The following is a 13,300-nucleotide window of genomic DNA, read 5'->3' as shown; positions in this document are numbered from 1 at the left end:
CACAGTTGAAGAAAAACACTCTAACCCCTCAATCCCTCTGCTTGTCCCATAAATACCTTCTCAGCCCTGCCCCCCCATGACAGATAAGATGACGTGATGTACCGAAATGTCTATCTGCAAAGTTGTTTTAAGAACATCAGCCAGACCGTCTTTCAGTACTGCTTAGTTGACCCATATTAAACTAGTTCAGTTCATATACACATTTTCCCCAACAACACATTATCTCTTTACACGTTATCTCTTTACACGTTATCTTTTTACACATGATCTCTTTACACATTATCTCTTTACACGTTATCTCTTTACACATTATCTCTTTACACGCTATCTCCTTACACAATGATCTCTTTACACACTATCTCTCTACACGTTATATCTCTTTACACACTATCTCTCTACACGTTATCTCTCTTTACACACTATCTCTCTACACGTTATCTCTCTTTACACGTTATCTCTTTACACATTATCTCTTTACACATTATCTCTTTATACATTATCTCCTTACACATTATCTCTTTACACATGATCTCTTTACACATGATCTCTTTACACATGCTCTCTCTCTCACCCCGGGGATAAACATAGAATTCTGTAATAAAACACACATAAAAGTGAAAAAGCAGGGGAGCTCCAGTAGCTCACCACGTACCTCGAGCGCTATTTCGGCGCCGGGGACAACCGTGCTCGTCACGGATCTGGGGTTTAGCGAGTTCGAATCCCGGACTGCAGCCGTGCCTTTCCCAGAGTGTCTTCCCCCCCATCTGTACCCCTTCAGCCTGTTTCTGTCGGTCATTCTTGACCAGAGTAAATGCGATAAACGCTAAAAAGAGCCAGGGGAATGGCCAAAGTTTAAAAAAAAAATAAGTGAAAAAGCAACCAGGGGCCCGGGGATAAACATAGAATTCTGTAATAAAACACATGTAAAAGTGAAAAGGCAACAAGTGTTGTGTTCTTCACAGTTAAAGCCGGGATCACATCACACACATCTGGATCGACCACAACTGCAAATACAGCACATAGGCTTATATGATTCTACTGTAAGTCTGAAGGGTTCAATTCTATGGGGTTCTTTGAAATCTCAGACATTGTTCTGTCTTACTCTATTCCTGTTTATATTGTGTGTGTGTGTGTGTGTGTGTGTGCGTGCGTGCGCGTGTGTGTGTGTGCGCGCGTGTGTGTGTGCGTGCGTGTGTGTACTCAGGATGAGATCCCAGCTGTCATCCCAGGAGTGTGTTGTCCTCACTGCCTGCCCCGCCCAGCCACCTGCATCGCCTTCGGAGACCCTCACTACCGCACCTTCGATGGGCGCATGCTGCACTTCCAGGGGGCCTGCACCTACGTTCTGGCTCAGGACTGCAAGGACGGGGACTTCAGGTGAGGAGGAGCCTCTATGCTAATGCTATACGTGATTAGTAGCGCTATTGATCGTGGTGTATATTGATTATTATTACAAGGCGTTTTAACATTCGCCGAAATGCTTGATTGTGATTGGTCAATAGCCCCTGACAGCGGTGAATTATTTTTCGATAACTGACCGCTGCCATGGGCAACGCGCAATAATCACCGGTGATTATTGCTTTTCGCAGCTGGAGCAATCAAGCCCACTGACACACACTGCATCAGTCCAATCAGACACACCTGCCGGCTGCCGGCGATAATAATAATCACTTTATTTGGGCTGACAGAGCCACAGAACAACTGCGTCTGCATTTGATCTCGTCTTGTCGATGGTGTAAAATGAATTAGGTATATTGTTAGTAAGTTAGCCATGTAATAAGCGGGATAATGTATAGCCTATACTTGGTCATTGTCGCAAAATAATTGACCTTCACTGACGTTTAAAACACCTCTGCGAGGCGCCTCGGTGTTCTAAACTCCATGTCGGTCAATTATTTTGCGACAATGACCTCGTACCTATACATTATCCCTTACTTATATGACAGATCCACTAACATATTGCAACTTCAGTAAACATAAGAAAAGCAATAACAGCTCACAAGCTGTTTATTGACGTGTGTCTTTTAGATTATATTATATTAGATTATATTAAAATGTATTAAACAGCACAAGTACAGTACAACAAAGAAGTCTGGCATCCAACCAGAGTGCAAATGTAAACGTAAAGTGCAACAGTAATATACAATGTACAGGTGATTAAACTGTATGTAAAATATATAAATTAGTACTACTGAGTAATAGTTCAAGTTTCAAGTTCAAGTTTCTTTAATAGTTGTCATACAGAAGTACAGAATACTTTCATACAAAATGCTTCTTACTGTTACGCTCCAGAGACTGTGCTAGACAAGATAGTATCAAATAACATAGTATAGCATGTAATTTAGAAGAAGAAAATGAGGTCACAGTGTTCGGTATAGACATACAATGTTCTGAGTTACCATATAATATACAATACTATGCAGTGTACTAATGTACAGTACTATATAGTGCAAAGCAGAAATGGGATGAGGTACAATTTAGGTACAATTTACAGTAAGGTGTATGAGTTGTAGTGCAATCCTTCATCAATAAATATAAAGTGTGGGGAGTGGGTGCTACAGTGTGTTTGTTTAAAGTGGGTGTGTGCTATAAAGTGTGTGGAGTGGGTGCTACAGTGTGTTTGTTTAAAGTGAGTGTGTGCGTGTGGATGTGTGTGCTATGTGCGTTTGGTGGTTGTTGTTGTGTAGTGTTCATTGTTCGTTTAGCAGCCTGATGGCCTCGGGATAGAAGCTTCTTCTGAGTCTTTCTGTGCTCGCCTTGAGACTCCGGTATCGCTTGCCTGACCGCAGCAGTTCAAAGAGGCAGTTGTTCGGGTGACTGGAGTCTTAAATAGTGCTATCAGATGGATATACAGAGTTGTAGTATTAAGGCGGCTGGGTGGCGCAGCGGACAAGGCGCTCGTCACCAACGCAAAAGACACTGGCATCGAATCCAGCTGTCAGTGTTGCTTCCGGCTTGGCCGGCCGTCATACTAACACAATTGGCAGTGTTAGCGGGTGGGAAGCCGGCGTGGGTGGGTCTGGGTCGTTGTGGACAGCGACTCCTACAGTTCGGTCGGGGCGCCTGCACAGCGAGGGAAGGATCTAAGAGAGGTAGTGTGACCTTCCACACTTACACTCTCCCAGTGAGAGTCCGCGCTGCCAGGTGAAAAGAAGCGGTGGGCTGGCTGGACAGGAAGTGTCAGAGGAAGCATGTGATAGTCTCCGCCCCCCCAGACCGACGGTAGGGGGTAGAGTGCGCAATGACCAGGAAGCGGATTGGGAATTGGCATAACGACTAACATTGGGAGGGGAGAAAAATCTGAAAAAGAAGGAGGAAAAAGAGAATAAAAAAAATAAAGAGTTGTAGTATTAATATATACAGTGATACAGGTATAAAGACACTATGGTAGTAACGTAAGTCATACTGTCCAGCAGAGTAACTAGTATGAGTATGTAAGGGATATGTACAAATATAGATAGTATCTACAGATATGTAACAAATATTATGCAGATATGTACAGACAGATGTCGATATATATATATATATATATATATATATATATATATATATATATATATATATATATATATATATATATATATATATATATATATATATATATATATACAGTATACCACTACCCCATTTACCACTACCCCATTCACTACCAAGTGCTGATTATCTAAGGGATTGTACTATCTAGTCCTATAAGCTCGGCTAATATACAGCACTATACCCCCACTCACTGTGTTACTGCAGTATCCATGCCACCAATGATGACCGTGGGAGGCAGGGAGTGTCTTGGACCAAGGAGGTGACCGTGTTCATAGGAGACGTCATGGTGCAGCTTCTGCAGGACTGGGCTGTCAAGGTCTGTGTGAACACTGTACACCTTACTGTATGTAAACCTATATGATGAATTGAAAATGGGGGACCCTGATGTAAACAAGACGAAAGTCTTTCTCCGGTCTGCATCCCCTTAACAATTGTGTGTATTCAAGAGGCTGCGGTCTCGACTCCCGGAGAGTCAGCATTGCCTTGGCTCGGGCTGATCGCTATACTAACTCGTTTGGCTGAGTTAGGGGGAGGGGAGCCGTGGGTGGGTCCTGGGCGTTGTGGACAGCGACCCCTACAGTTCGGTCGGGGCGCCTGCTCAGCGAGGGTAGGATCTGGTGAGAGGTAGTGCGACCTTCCACACGTTACACTCTCCCGGTGAGAATCTGCGCGGCCAGGCTGGCTGCCGGCTGGCTGCACATGCGTCGGAGGAAAGCATGTGACAGTCTCCGGCCTCTCGGACCAACAGTAGGGGAAAGTGCGCAACAACCAGGAAGGGGGTTGGGAATTGGCATAACGACTAACAGTGGGATGGGAGAAAAATCGGAAAAAGAAGGAGGGGGAAAAAGATAAAAAAAAATTCAATGTGTGTATATTTAGGCTATTTCTAGGCTATGTTTGTGGTGCAGTATGCAGCCAATCAGCACATGTCTATATGTTTGTGGTGCAGTATGCAGCCAATCAGCACATGTCTATATGTTTGTGGTGCAGTATGCAGCCAATCAGCACATGTCTATATGTTTGTGGTGCAGTATGCAGCCAATCAGCACATGTCTATATGTTTTTTTTTTTTTAAGATTTATTTTTTGGCGTTTTTATCGCTTTATTTCTACTGGGCAGTCCAGTAGAGAGAGACAGAGGAGGAATGGGAGACAGAGTGGGGGGAAGACATTCGGCAAATAACGACGGGTTCGGGAGTCGAACCCGGGTCGGCCGTGTCGCGGCTGAGCGCGCTATGTGGTTCGCCACTGGGGCGCCCCATATATGTTTGTATGTAGCCAATCAGCACATGGTGTTTGTGTCCAGGTGGACGGCAGGCTGGTGGCGTTGCCGTTCCTCAAAGAGCCGTATATCTACGTAGAGCGCCAGACAAACACCATCCTCCTCAACACTAACATCGGCCTTAAGGTACAGCATTCCTTCAGCTTTCTTCTTTCTCCTCTTGACTCTCACCTCTCTCGCCTGTGGGAGTTTTTCAAAGGGTCAAAGGTCAGGGGGTGTGCCCTAGTCGTAATGTTAAGCGTCGTCAAGCCATTGGAGAGACATGTGACATGTGATTAAAGGCTACCCAAATGAACTTGACACTTGACTAATTATGGACACCTCCACCGACCCGCCCTCGACCCTGCCGCTCTCCGTGACCTATGACCCTTACCCTCTCCAGGTGCTGTGGAGCGGCCGGTCCCACCTGGAGGTCAGCGTGCCGGGTTCTTACAAGAGCCAGACCTGTGGCCTGTGTGGAAACTTTAACAACTACCCTCAGGATGACCTCCGAACCCCCAGCGGACAGGTCAGCCTATCGGAGGCTGCGTTCGGCAACAGCTGGAGGGTGAGACAGATTGTTCCAAATGGTTCCGACAACATGTCGCCGCCCACTTTGCGTAGCGTTCATACACACTATTGATATGGAAGAAATATGCCATTCCATGAGCGGAGAGACCTGCTGCAGACAGAGTGGAGGTAATGTAATTATTACAAATGGTAAATGGCTGTTTTGACTTACAATAAGCATCAGGCATTATTGCTGTGCACAGAGTGAGACATAATAAAATCAGAGACGGCCATGTTACAGCTGAGACAGACATACAGACGAGACATCAGAGACACAACCCCTTCCTAACATCATTGATTTGATGTGGCTCAGTCAGTCCCATCAGCCCAAGGTTATTTTGCATTAAACCCTTTTTATATTTGAATTGATTGCGTCTCTCTATCTCCTCCATTTTAGGTGACGAACGGCAGCCATTCCCTCTCAGCCTGCCGTCAGGGTGAAGACATGGACCCCTGTAAGGACGCCGGCTACCAGGCCAAGAAGGGAGCCAACGCCCGCTGTAAGGTCCTAAAGTCCTCCGTGTTCAGGCCCTGCCACCGCGTGGTGCCCCCAGAGGCCTGGTACGCTGCCTGCGTGTACGACCTCTGCGCCTGCGGGGCCAACGCCGACGAGTGTCTGTGTGACACGCTGGAGGCCTACGCTGGCCAGTGCGGAGCGGCAGGGGTTAAACTCCAGTGGAGGAGCCCCTCCCTGTGTGGTGAGACCTTTAATCGTCCAGTAACTTCTGGTTAGACTGATTCATCATTAGTGATTATATCAGCCCTTTTCTCTAATGCTCAATTGATCTCTTATTAATAATCTCTCTCTCTCTCTCTCTCTCTCTCTCTCTCTCTCTCCCTCTCGCCCTCCCTCTCCCCCCCCCCCCCCCTCTCCTCAGCGGTGGGCTGTCCGGTGGAGAGGGGCTTCGTGTTCGACGAGTGCGGTCCACCGTGTCCAGTGACGTGTTTTAACGTCGACGTGCCACTAGGGGTGCTAGAGAGCCACTGCTTCAAGCCCTGTGTGCCAGGCTGCCAGTGCCCGGCGGGCCTGGTGCTGCACAACAACTACTGCGTTCCTCCCGAGAAGTGTCCCAAGATCACCTACGGTTCCTAACGCCTCGTAGTGCACCGACGTGCACACGTACACTCGCGCGCACACACATGCGCGCATTTACACGCGTGTTTGAATCTGCCCAAGGACGGCATTGGCCTTCTATATTTTTTTATCGGCTGCACGTGAAGCGGGAAACTGATCTGAAAAAGAGGCAGTATATCTGCAGGGAAGAGGAAGAGGACTCCCTGCAAGCATTCAGGAGCGAATCTGTATTTATCAACACATATTCATCAATGTTTTTACGTCACTTTTATAGTATTTATGAGTTTTGCATTTTTTATAACACTATATCGTGTGTCACCTTGTCCACGCCGTGTCACTGTTGCCTCCCAGTCGTTGGATCTATGAACTTACTAACCTTGATCAAGAGGCGGTCAGGTGGCGTAGCGGAGATTGTGCTCGTCACCAATGCAAGAGGCTGCGGTCTCGACTCCCGGAGAGTCAGCATTGCCTTGGCTCGGGCTGATCGCTATACTAACTGAGTTAGGGGGAGGGGAGCCGTGGGTGGGTCCTGGGCGTTGTGGACAGCGACCCCTACAGTTCGGTCGGGGGGCGCCTGCTCAGCGAGGGTAGGATCTGGAGAGAGGTAGTGCGGCCTCCCACACGTTACACTCTCCCGGTGAGAATCTGTGCGGCCAGGCTGGCTGCCGGCTGGCTGCACATGCGTCGGAGGAAAACATGTGACAGTCTCCGGCCTCTCGGACCAACAGTAGGGGGGGGTGCGCAACAACCAGGAATGGGGTTGGGAATTGGCATAACGACTAACAGTGGGATGGGAGAAAAATCGGAAAAAGAAGGAGGGGGAAAAAGATAATAATAAAAAAATAAAATAAAAAACCTTGATCAAGAAACCTAGCACTCGACTGGTTTTCCTCCTATCTCACTGACAGACATCAATTCATCTCCCTCTCCGGCCACACTTCTTCCCACTCCTCAGTCACACAGGGGGGTCCCCCAAGGCTCAGTCCTCGGCCCCCTGCTCTTCATCTGCTACATTCTCCCCCTTGGTCACATCATTCGTAAATACAACCTCAACTTCCACTGCTACGCTGACGACATCCAAATATACATCAGCACACAATCCCTTCACAACCCACCCCTCAGTCACATTGAGTCCTGCATTTCCGAACTCCAAACCTGGTGGACTAGCTGGAGGGAACTCTTCCCTGTACATCACTTCAGCTCCAGCAGCAGCAGCAGCAGCACCGTTGTACTACCAGATTCACTCGTGTATAAACAAAGCCCATACAGTTATGAAATGCGCTGAACTAGAAAGCGTAACGTTATTATGTTTCGCGTCACTGTACATCACTTCAGCTCCAGCAGCAGCAGCAGCAGCACCGTTGTACTACCAGATTCACTAGTGTATAAACAAAGCCCATACAGTTATGAAATGCGCTGAACTAGAAAGCGTAACATTATTATGTTTCGCGTCACTGTACATCACTTCAGCTCCAGCAGCAGCAGCACCGTTGTACTACCAGATTCACTCGTGTATAAACAAAGCCCATACAGTTATGCTCATATTTTGCGAATGCAGCAACCAGGCAGAGATTTTTGACAAATTCCTTGAAAATAGCCAATTTTTTAACAAGGTGCTTAAAAGTCCTTGGAATTCAAATCAACCATTCGCATTGAATGTTTTGTTCATCCATGATCAAATTGTTCTTAATTAAGAAATTGCATTTTTTTTAAATCTAATTGTCCCAAAGCCATAAATATTGGATCCGATTTCTTTTCCCCAATAAAAAAATAAACGCATTTAAAAGTGAATTGGATCCTTTTAAATGCCCTTTTAAAATGAAAAAATGGTGCTTGGAAAAGTACTTGAAAGTCCTTGAATTTCATTTTGCAATGTCTGTGGGAACCCTGTGTCAGACTGCTGCTCTGTTGTCAGTAGAGACACGTCTCTGTCCTCATGTTGTGTGTTTTCCTTCTAAACAACCTCTACGCTACGGGACATTTTTAATGATTTAACATTTACTGCAACATACTGTACTTTCCCACAACAAACTTTTCATTTGATTGTTTCTGTTTCTATTTACTTACTACTACCTACTTCACTAAACAAGTGTGATTTTAATACGGTCACTGAGGCCTGTTATTTACATGGTGATGATGTTTCTTTTGACATTTTACACTAAATAAAGGTTTATATTTATGACATTTATTTTTGCTTAGTGTCATGTACTCATAGTCTCAACAAGATGATCATAAGATATTCCTTTATTGATCTCCTTGGCGGAATCCAGGCGTCATAGCAGCGAGGGGGGAGGGGAGGTACAGGTATGGGCAGGGAAATAGAAGAAAGACATACATATAGGCAATGAAATGAGACCTGAATATAGAAATATGAGTGTACACTACAGAGTTGTAGTATTAATATGTACAGTGATACAGGTATAAAGACACTATGGTAGTAAGTCATACTGGCCAGCAGCGTAACTAGTAAGAGTAGGTAAGGGATATGTACAGATATAGCTACGCTATGTAAAAAGGAGTATGCAGGTATGTACAGACAGATGTGGATATATATATCTGGTAAGAATATATATATTTAAACTATATACAGCATTATTGTACATGCTATCATACAGATTTATATGGGTTATGGTATGGTTTTATTCTTAATCCCAGAGGGGAAACATATATGAGTGTACACTACAGAGTTGTAGTATTAATATGTACAGTGATACAGGTATAAAGACACTATGGTAGCAAGTCATACTGGCCAGCAGCGTAACTAGTAAGAGTAGGTAAGGGATATGTACAGATATAGATATAGCTACGCTATGTAAAAAGGATTATGCAGGTATGTACAGACAGATGTGGATATATATATCTGGTAAGAATATATATATTTAAACTATATACAGCATTATTGTACATGCTATCATACAGATTTATATGGGTTATGGTATGGTTTTATTCTTAATCCCAGAGGGGAAACATGGTTTCCCACCAGAGCGAATACAAATACACAAACAAGAAACAATTACATACAGTACAAGTTACATAACACTGTAAAAAGAAGAGAGCCTCTCATCACAGAGCTAGCAGTGTTCATTAAAGAATTTAACCGCAGCAGGAACAAAGGACCTTCTCAATCGCTCAGTAGAGCATCAAGGCATCAAAAACCTATCGCTAAATGAGCTTCGGAGCATCAAATATATTGTACAGAGGGTGGCCTTCAAAAGATAGAATGGTGTTCAATTTAGTCCTAGTTCGCTTAGCAATAATGATCTCCAAGGAATCAGGAGGGAGGCCAATCACTGAGCCAGCCTTTTTAATGATTTTATTTATACGGTTTTTGTCAGTAACCGTGATGCTGCCCCCCCAGCAGAGCATAGAAAAGGACACTAGCAAGGCTACCTTGGTAGAACACATGAAGAAGTGACCTGCTGATATCAAAGGATCTAAGCTTCCTCAGATGAAAAAGCCGAGACTGGGCTTTCTTGAACACAGAATCTGTGTTCTATCTGTGACTATTTCTACCTCCTGCCCCCTAATGATGACAGGAGAGACATTCACCTTCTTCCTACTGAAGTTGATGACTAGCTCTTTGATCTTTTCGATATTAAGTAAAAAAAAGAATTGGCATCACACCAGTGGACAAATGAGTCAATCTCCTTTTCATAGGCCCGGCCATCGCCTTTGTTGATGAGACCGATCAGAGCAGTAGCAGATCACCTGATAATTTCTGCATATGGCACATGGCCTCGCTGTGTCTGCAGTCCGCAGTATAAAGACCAAAGAGGAAGGGAGACAAAACTGTTCCCTGAAGGGCTCCAGTTTTTGTCCAGATGACATCTGATACTATATCATCCAGCCTAACAAACTGAGGTCGAGGAACAAGATATTTCATGCACCAGATGATGGTTGAGTTATGCAGTTTAAACTGGATCATTTTGTTTGCTAGGATATGTGGCTGGATAGTATTGAAGGCGCTAGAAAAATCAAAGAACATTTCCCTAACAGAGCTGGCAGATGATTCAAGGTGACTATAAATTCGATGCAACATAAAAATCGGTGCATCGTTGACTGCTACACCCTTCCTGTATGCAAATTGCAAGGGGTCTAAATAAGGTGCCACCTCCCCCTGAGGTGGCCCAGCACAACCCTTTCAAAACACTTCATGATGTGGCAATAGGTCTCAGGTTAGTGAGGCTATTACGCACATTGTTCTTTTTACGAATAATAATAATAATAATAATAACTTTATTTGTATAGCACTTTTCATACAGAAGTTGCAGTTCAAAGTGCTTAAAATGCAGGCATAAGCGAGCATAAAAAAGATAGAGAGGTAGCAAGGTAAGGTAAATCAGTGTTTCAAATTAGGATCTAGCATCCCAATAGGCCTCTCTGTTTACAGTTTCATTCAGTAATACAAATAATAAAAATAGAATAGACAGAGTAAAAGTAAAGTGCGGTTTGATTCAGTTAGAGACATGATGTTAACCATCTTTATACTCCTTTTCGAACATGTAAATTGAGTTATGTTTTGCTTTTGTTTATTTATATAATTTGTCCATTTAATTTCTTTTTCAATTATTTGTTTTGATTTTATATTGTTTGTATTTTATGTATTTTTTATGTTCAAATCAAAAAATCTAATCAAACCACATTGCAGGTGAAGACAGAGACGGAGAGAAAATAGAATGAAAAACAATGAAAATTCTAATCTCATAGTGTCCAACTTCACCCCTCTACTGGAGCGCACTAAGCAGGATTTTATCAGATGGTCGTCACTTCCCTTATCACTTGTTGGCAGTGAATACCACGAAAATGAACACATTACCGAAATTTCTGTATTTATTTCAAAGTATTCCAACCTTCATTCCAAAGTCATTTTTCAAAGCCCTCGACAGGGCAATATCAGATTTTATCTGGAATAAACGCCCAGTCCGAATAAATAAAACGGCTCTCAAGCCTAAATCGCAGGGAGGTTTTGCACTACCCAATTTCCTGGCCTACTATTCGGCTGCAAATATTCACAGCATTCTTTATTGGAGTCATTCCCATTACGGACTTTGTCAGTGGGTGCCGGCATGGGTGGACATGGAAAGGGCATCCTGTGCTAGAACATCCTTGCAGTCCTTACTTTGCTCTTCACTCCCAGTCACAACCTCCCAGTACACCAACAAGTAACCCCTTAGTACAACATTCCCTCCAGATCTGGACCCAGTTCAGAAAACACTTTGGTCTCCACGCCATGTCACCGTCCTCACCTGTCCACAAAAACTTCCTTTTTCCTCCCTCTATGGTGGATGAAGCCTTCAGCAACTTGTCTAAGAATGGCATTCTGAGCATTTATGATTTGTACCAAGACAGTTAATTTATGTCCTTTACACAACTGTCCCTAAAGTTTAACTTACCAAAAACAAAAATGTTCAGATATTTGCAGATGCGTGATTTCGTTAAGAATACATTTGCTCGGGGCGGTCAGGTGGCGTAGCGGAGATTGCGCTCGTCACCAACACAGGAGATTCGAGCCCAGCTCTCTGCGTTGCTACCAGCTTGGCTGGTCGTTCATACTAATACAATTGGCAGTATTAGTTGGTGGGAAGCTGGTGGGTGGGAATCTGGTGTTGTGGACAGCGACGCCTACAGGTCAGGTCTCGGCGCTTGCTCAGCGGGGGCAGGACTTGGTGGAGATAGCGTGCCCTCCCACGCGTTAGACTTCACCAATGAGAGTCCTCGCTGCCAAGTGAAAAGACGTCACTGGCAGTCGCCACACGCATCGGAGGAAGCGTGCGGTTGGCTTCGGGACGCCCTTGTACCGACTCGTAGGAGAACATGCATACAGCAGCCAGGTAGGGGAGGGGGGGAATTGGCACGGCGACTAAATTGGACGGGGAGAAAAACAGAAAATTGGAGAAAGAGAATAAAACAAATAATACATTTGCTCAGTTCCCCCATATACCTCCAAAAACTGTGATTGACCACATCTTGGAGGTGAAGGTTGCAACCAAAGGCTCAATATCTAAGCTATATAACATCATATCCTTATCTTATCCCTACCTTCTTCAGTATTGGCTATAAGACAGAACTGGGAGTCCGATCTAAATCATCGATTTACAGACAAAGAATGGGAAAATGCTCTTGCCCGAATACACTCTTCTTCATGTGCCCGCCATTCACTGATACAGTTCAAGCTCCTCCACCGTCTATATTGGTCAAAGACTAGACTTGCGAAGATAAATCCTGGCATGGATACCACATGTGACCGGTGCCACCAAGCCCCTGGCTCGCTTATCCATATGTTTTGGCATTGTCCAGCACTGGCCCCTTTCTGGACTTCCATTTTTAAATCTTACTCGGATATCTTTGCTGTGAATGTTGACCCATGCCCTCTCATTGCATTATTTGGCCTGACACCGGAGAACGCTGCGATTTCTATTGGGCAATCCAATGCTATGGCTTTGCCTCACTTATTGCCAGACGCCTCATCCTATTCAACTGGAAGACAGCCACTCCCCCTTCACATTTGCACTGGATGAGGGATGTTATGACTCTCATACATATAGAGAGAATCAGATTCACAACACAAGGCCACACAGATACTTTCCACAAAACATGGCAGCCCTTCCTACTTCATTTCAAAACACAAATACTGGGGCATGGTCATGCTGGACCTACAAAAGGCCTTCGACACTGTCAATCACTCCATTCTGATTGACAAGCTAAAATCAATTGGTTTATCAGTGAGCTGGATGCAATCCTACCTGGAGGGGAGAGAACAGATGGTGGAGGTAAACTGTACTCTATCCCCCCCCCCTCACAGTGAGCTGTGGTGTTCCACAAGGAAGCATACTAGGACTGCTACTGTTCCTAATTTAT

General features: G+C 44.7%; 1 protein-coding gene across 1 annotated transcript in view; it reads left to right on the top strand.

The window, feature by feature from the left end:
* Nucleotides 1-8,624, top strand: part of kcp (kielin cysteine rich BMP regulator) — a 151,539-nt gene extending 142,915 nt beyond the window's left edge. The window contains exons 41-46 of the mRNA XM_084334857.1: nucleotides 1,205-1,377; nucleotides 3,742-3,853; nucleotides 4,843-4,944; nucleotides 5,201-5,365; nucleotides 5,765-6,065; nucleotides 6,246-8,624. Coding sequence (XP_084190983.1) covers nucleotides 1,205-1,377; nucleotides 3,742-3,853; nucleotides 4,843-4,944; nucleotides 5,201-5,365; nucleotides 5,765-6,065; nucleotides 6,246-6,460 — 1,068 coding nt within the window. The 3' untranslated portion in view covers nucleotides 6,461-8,624. The remainder of the gene's footprint in view (nucleotides 1-1,204; nucleotides 1,378-3,741; nucleotides 3,854-4,842; nucleotides 4,945-5,200; nucleotides 5,366-5,764; nucleotides 6,066-6,245) is intronic.
* The last annotated feature ends 4,676 nt before the right edge of the window (nucleotides 8,625-13,300 follow it).

Source organism: Notolepis coatsorum, assembly GCF_963971535.1.
Source record: "Notolepis coatsorum genome assembly, chromosome: 18".
Lineage (NCBI taxonomy): Eukaryota > Metazoa > Chordata > Actinopteri > Aulopiformes > Paralepididae > Notolepis > Notolepis coatsorum.
This window is presented reverse-complemented; position numbering and strand designations above follow the sequence as displayed.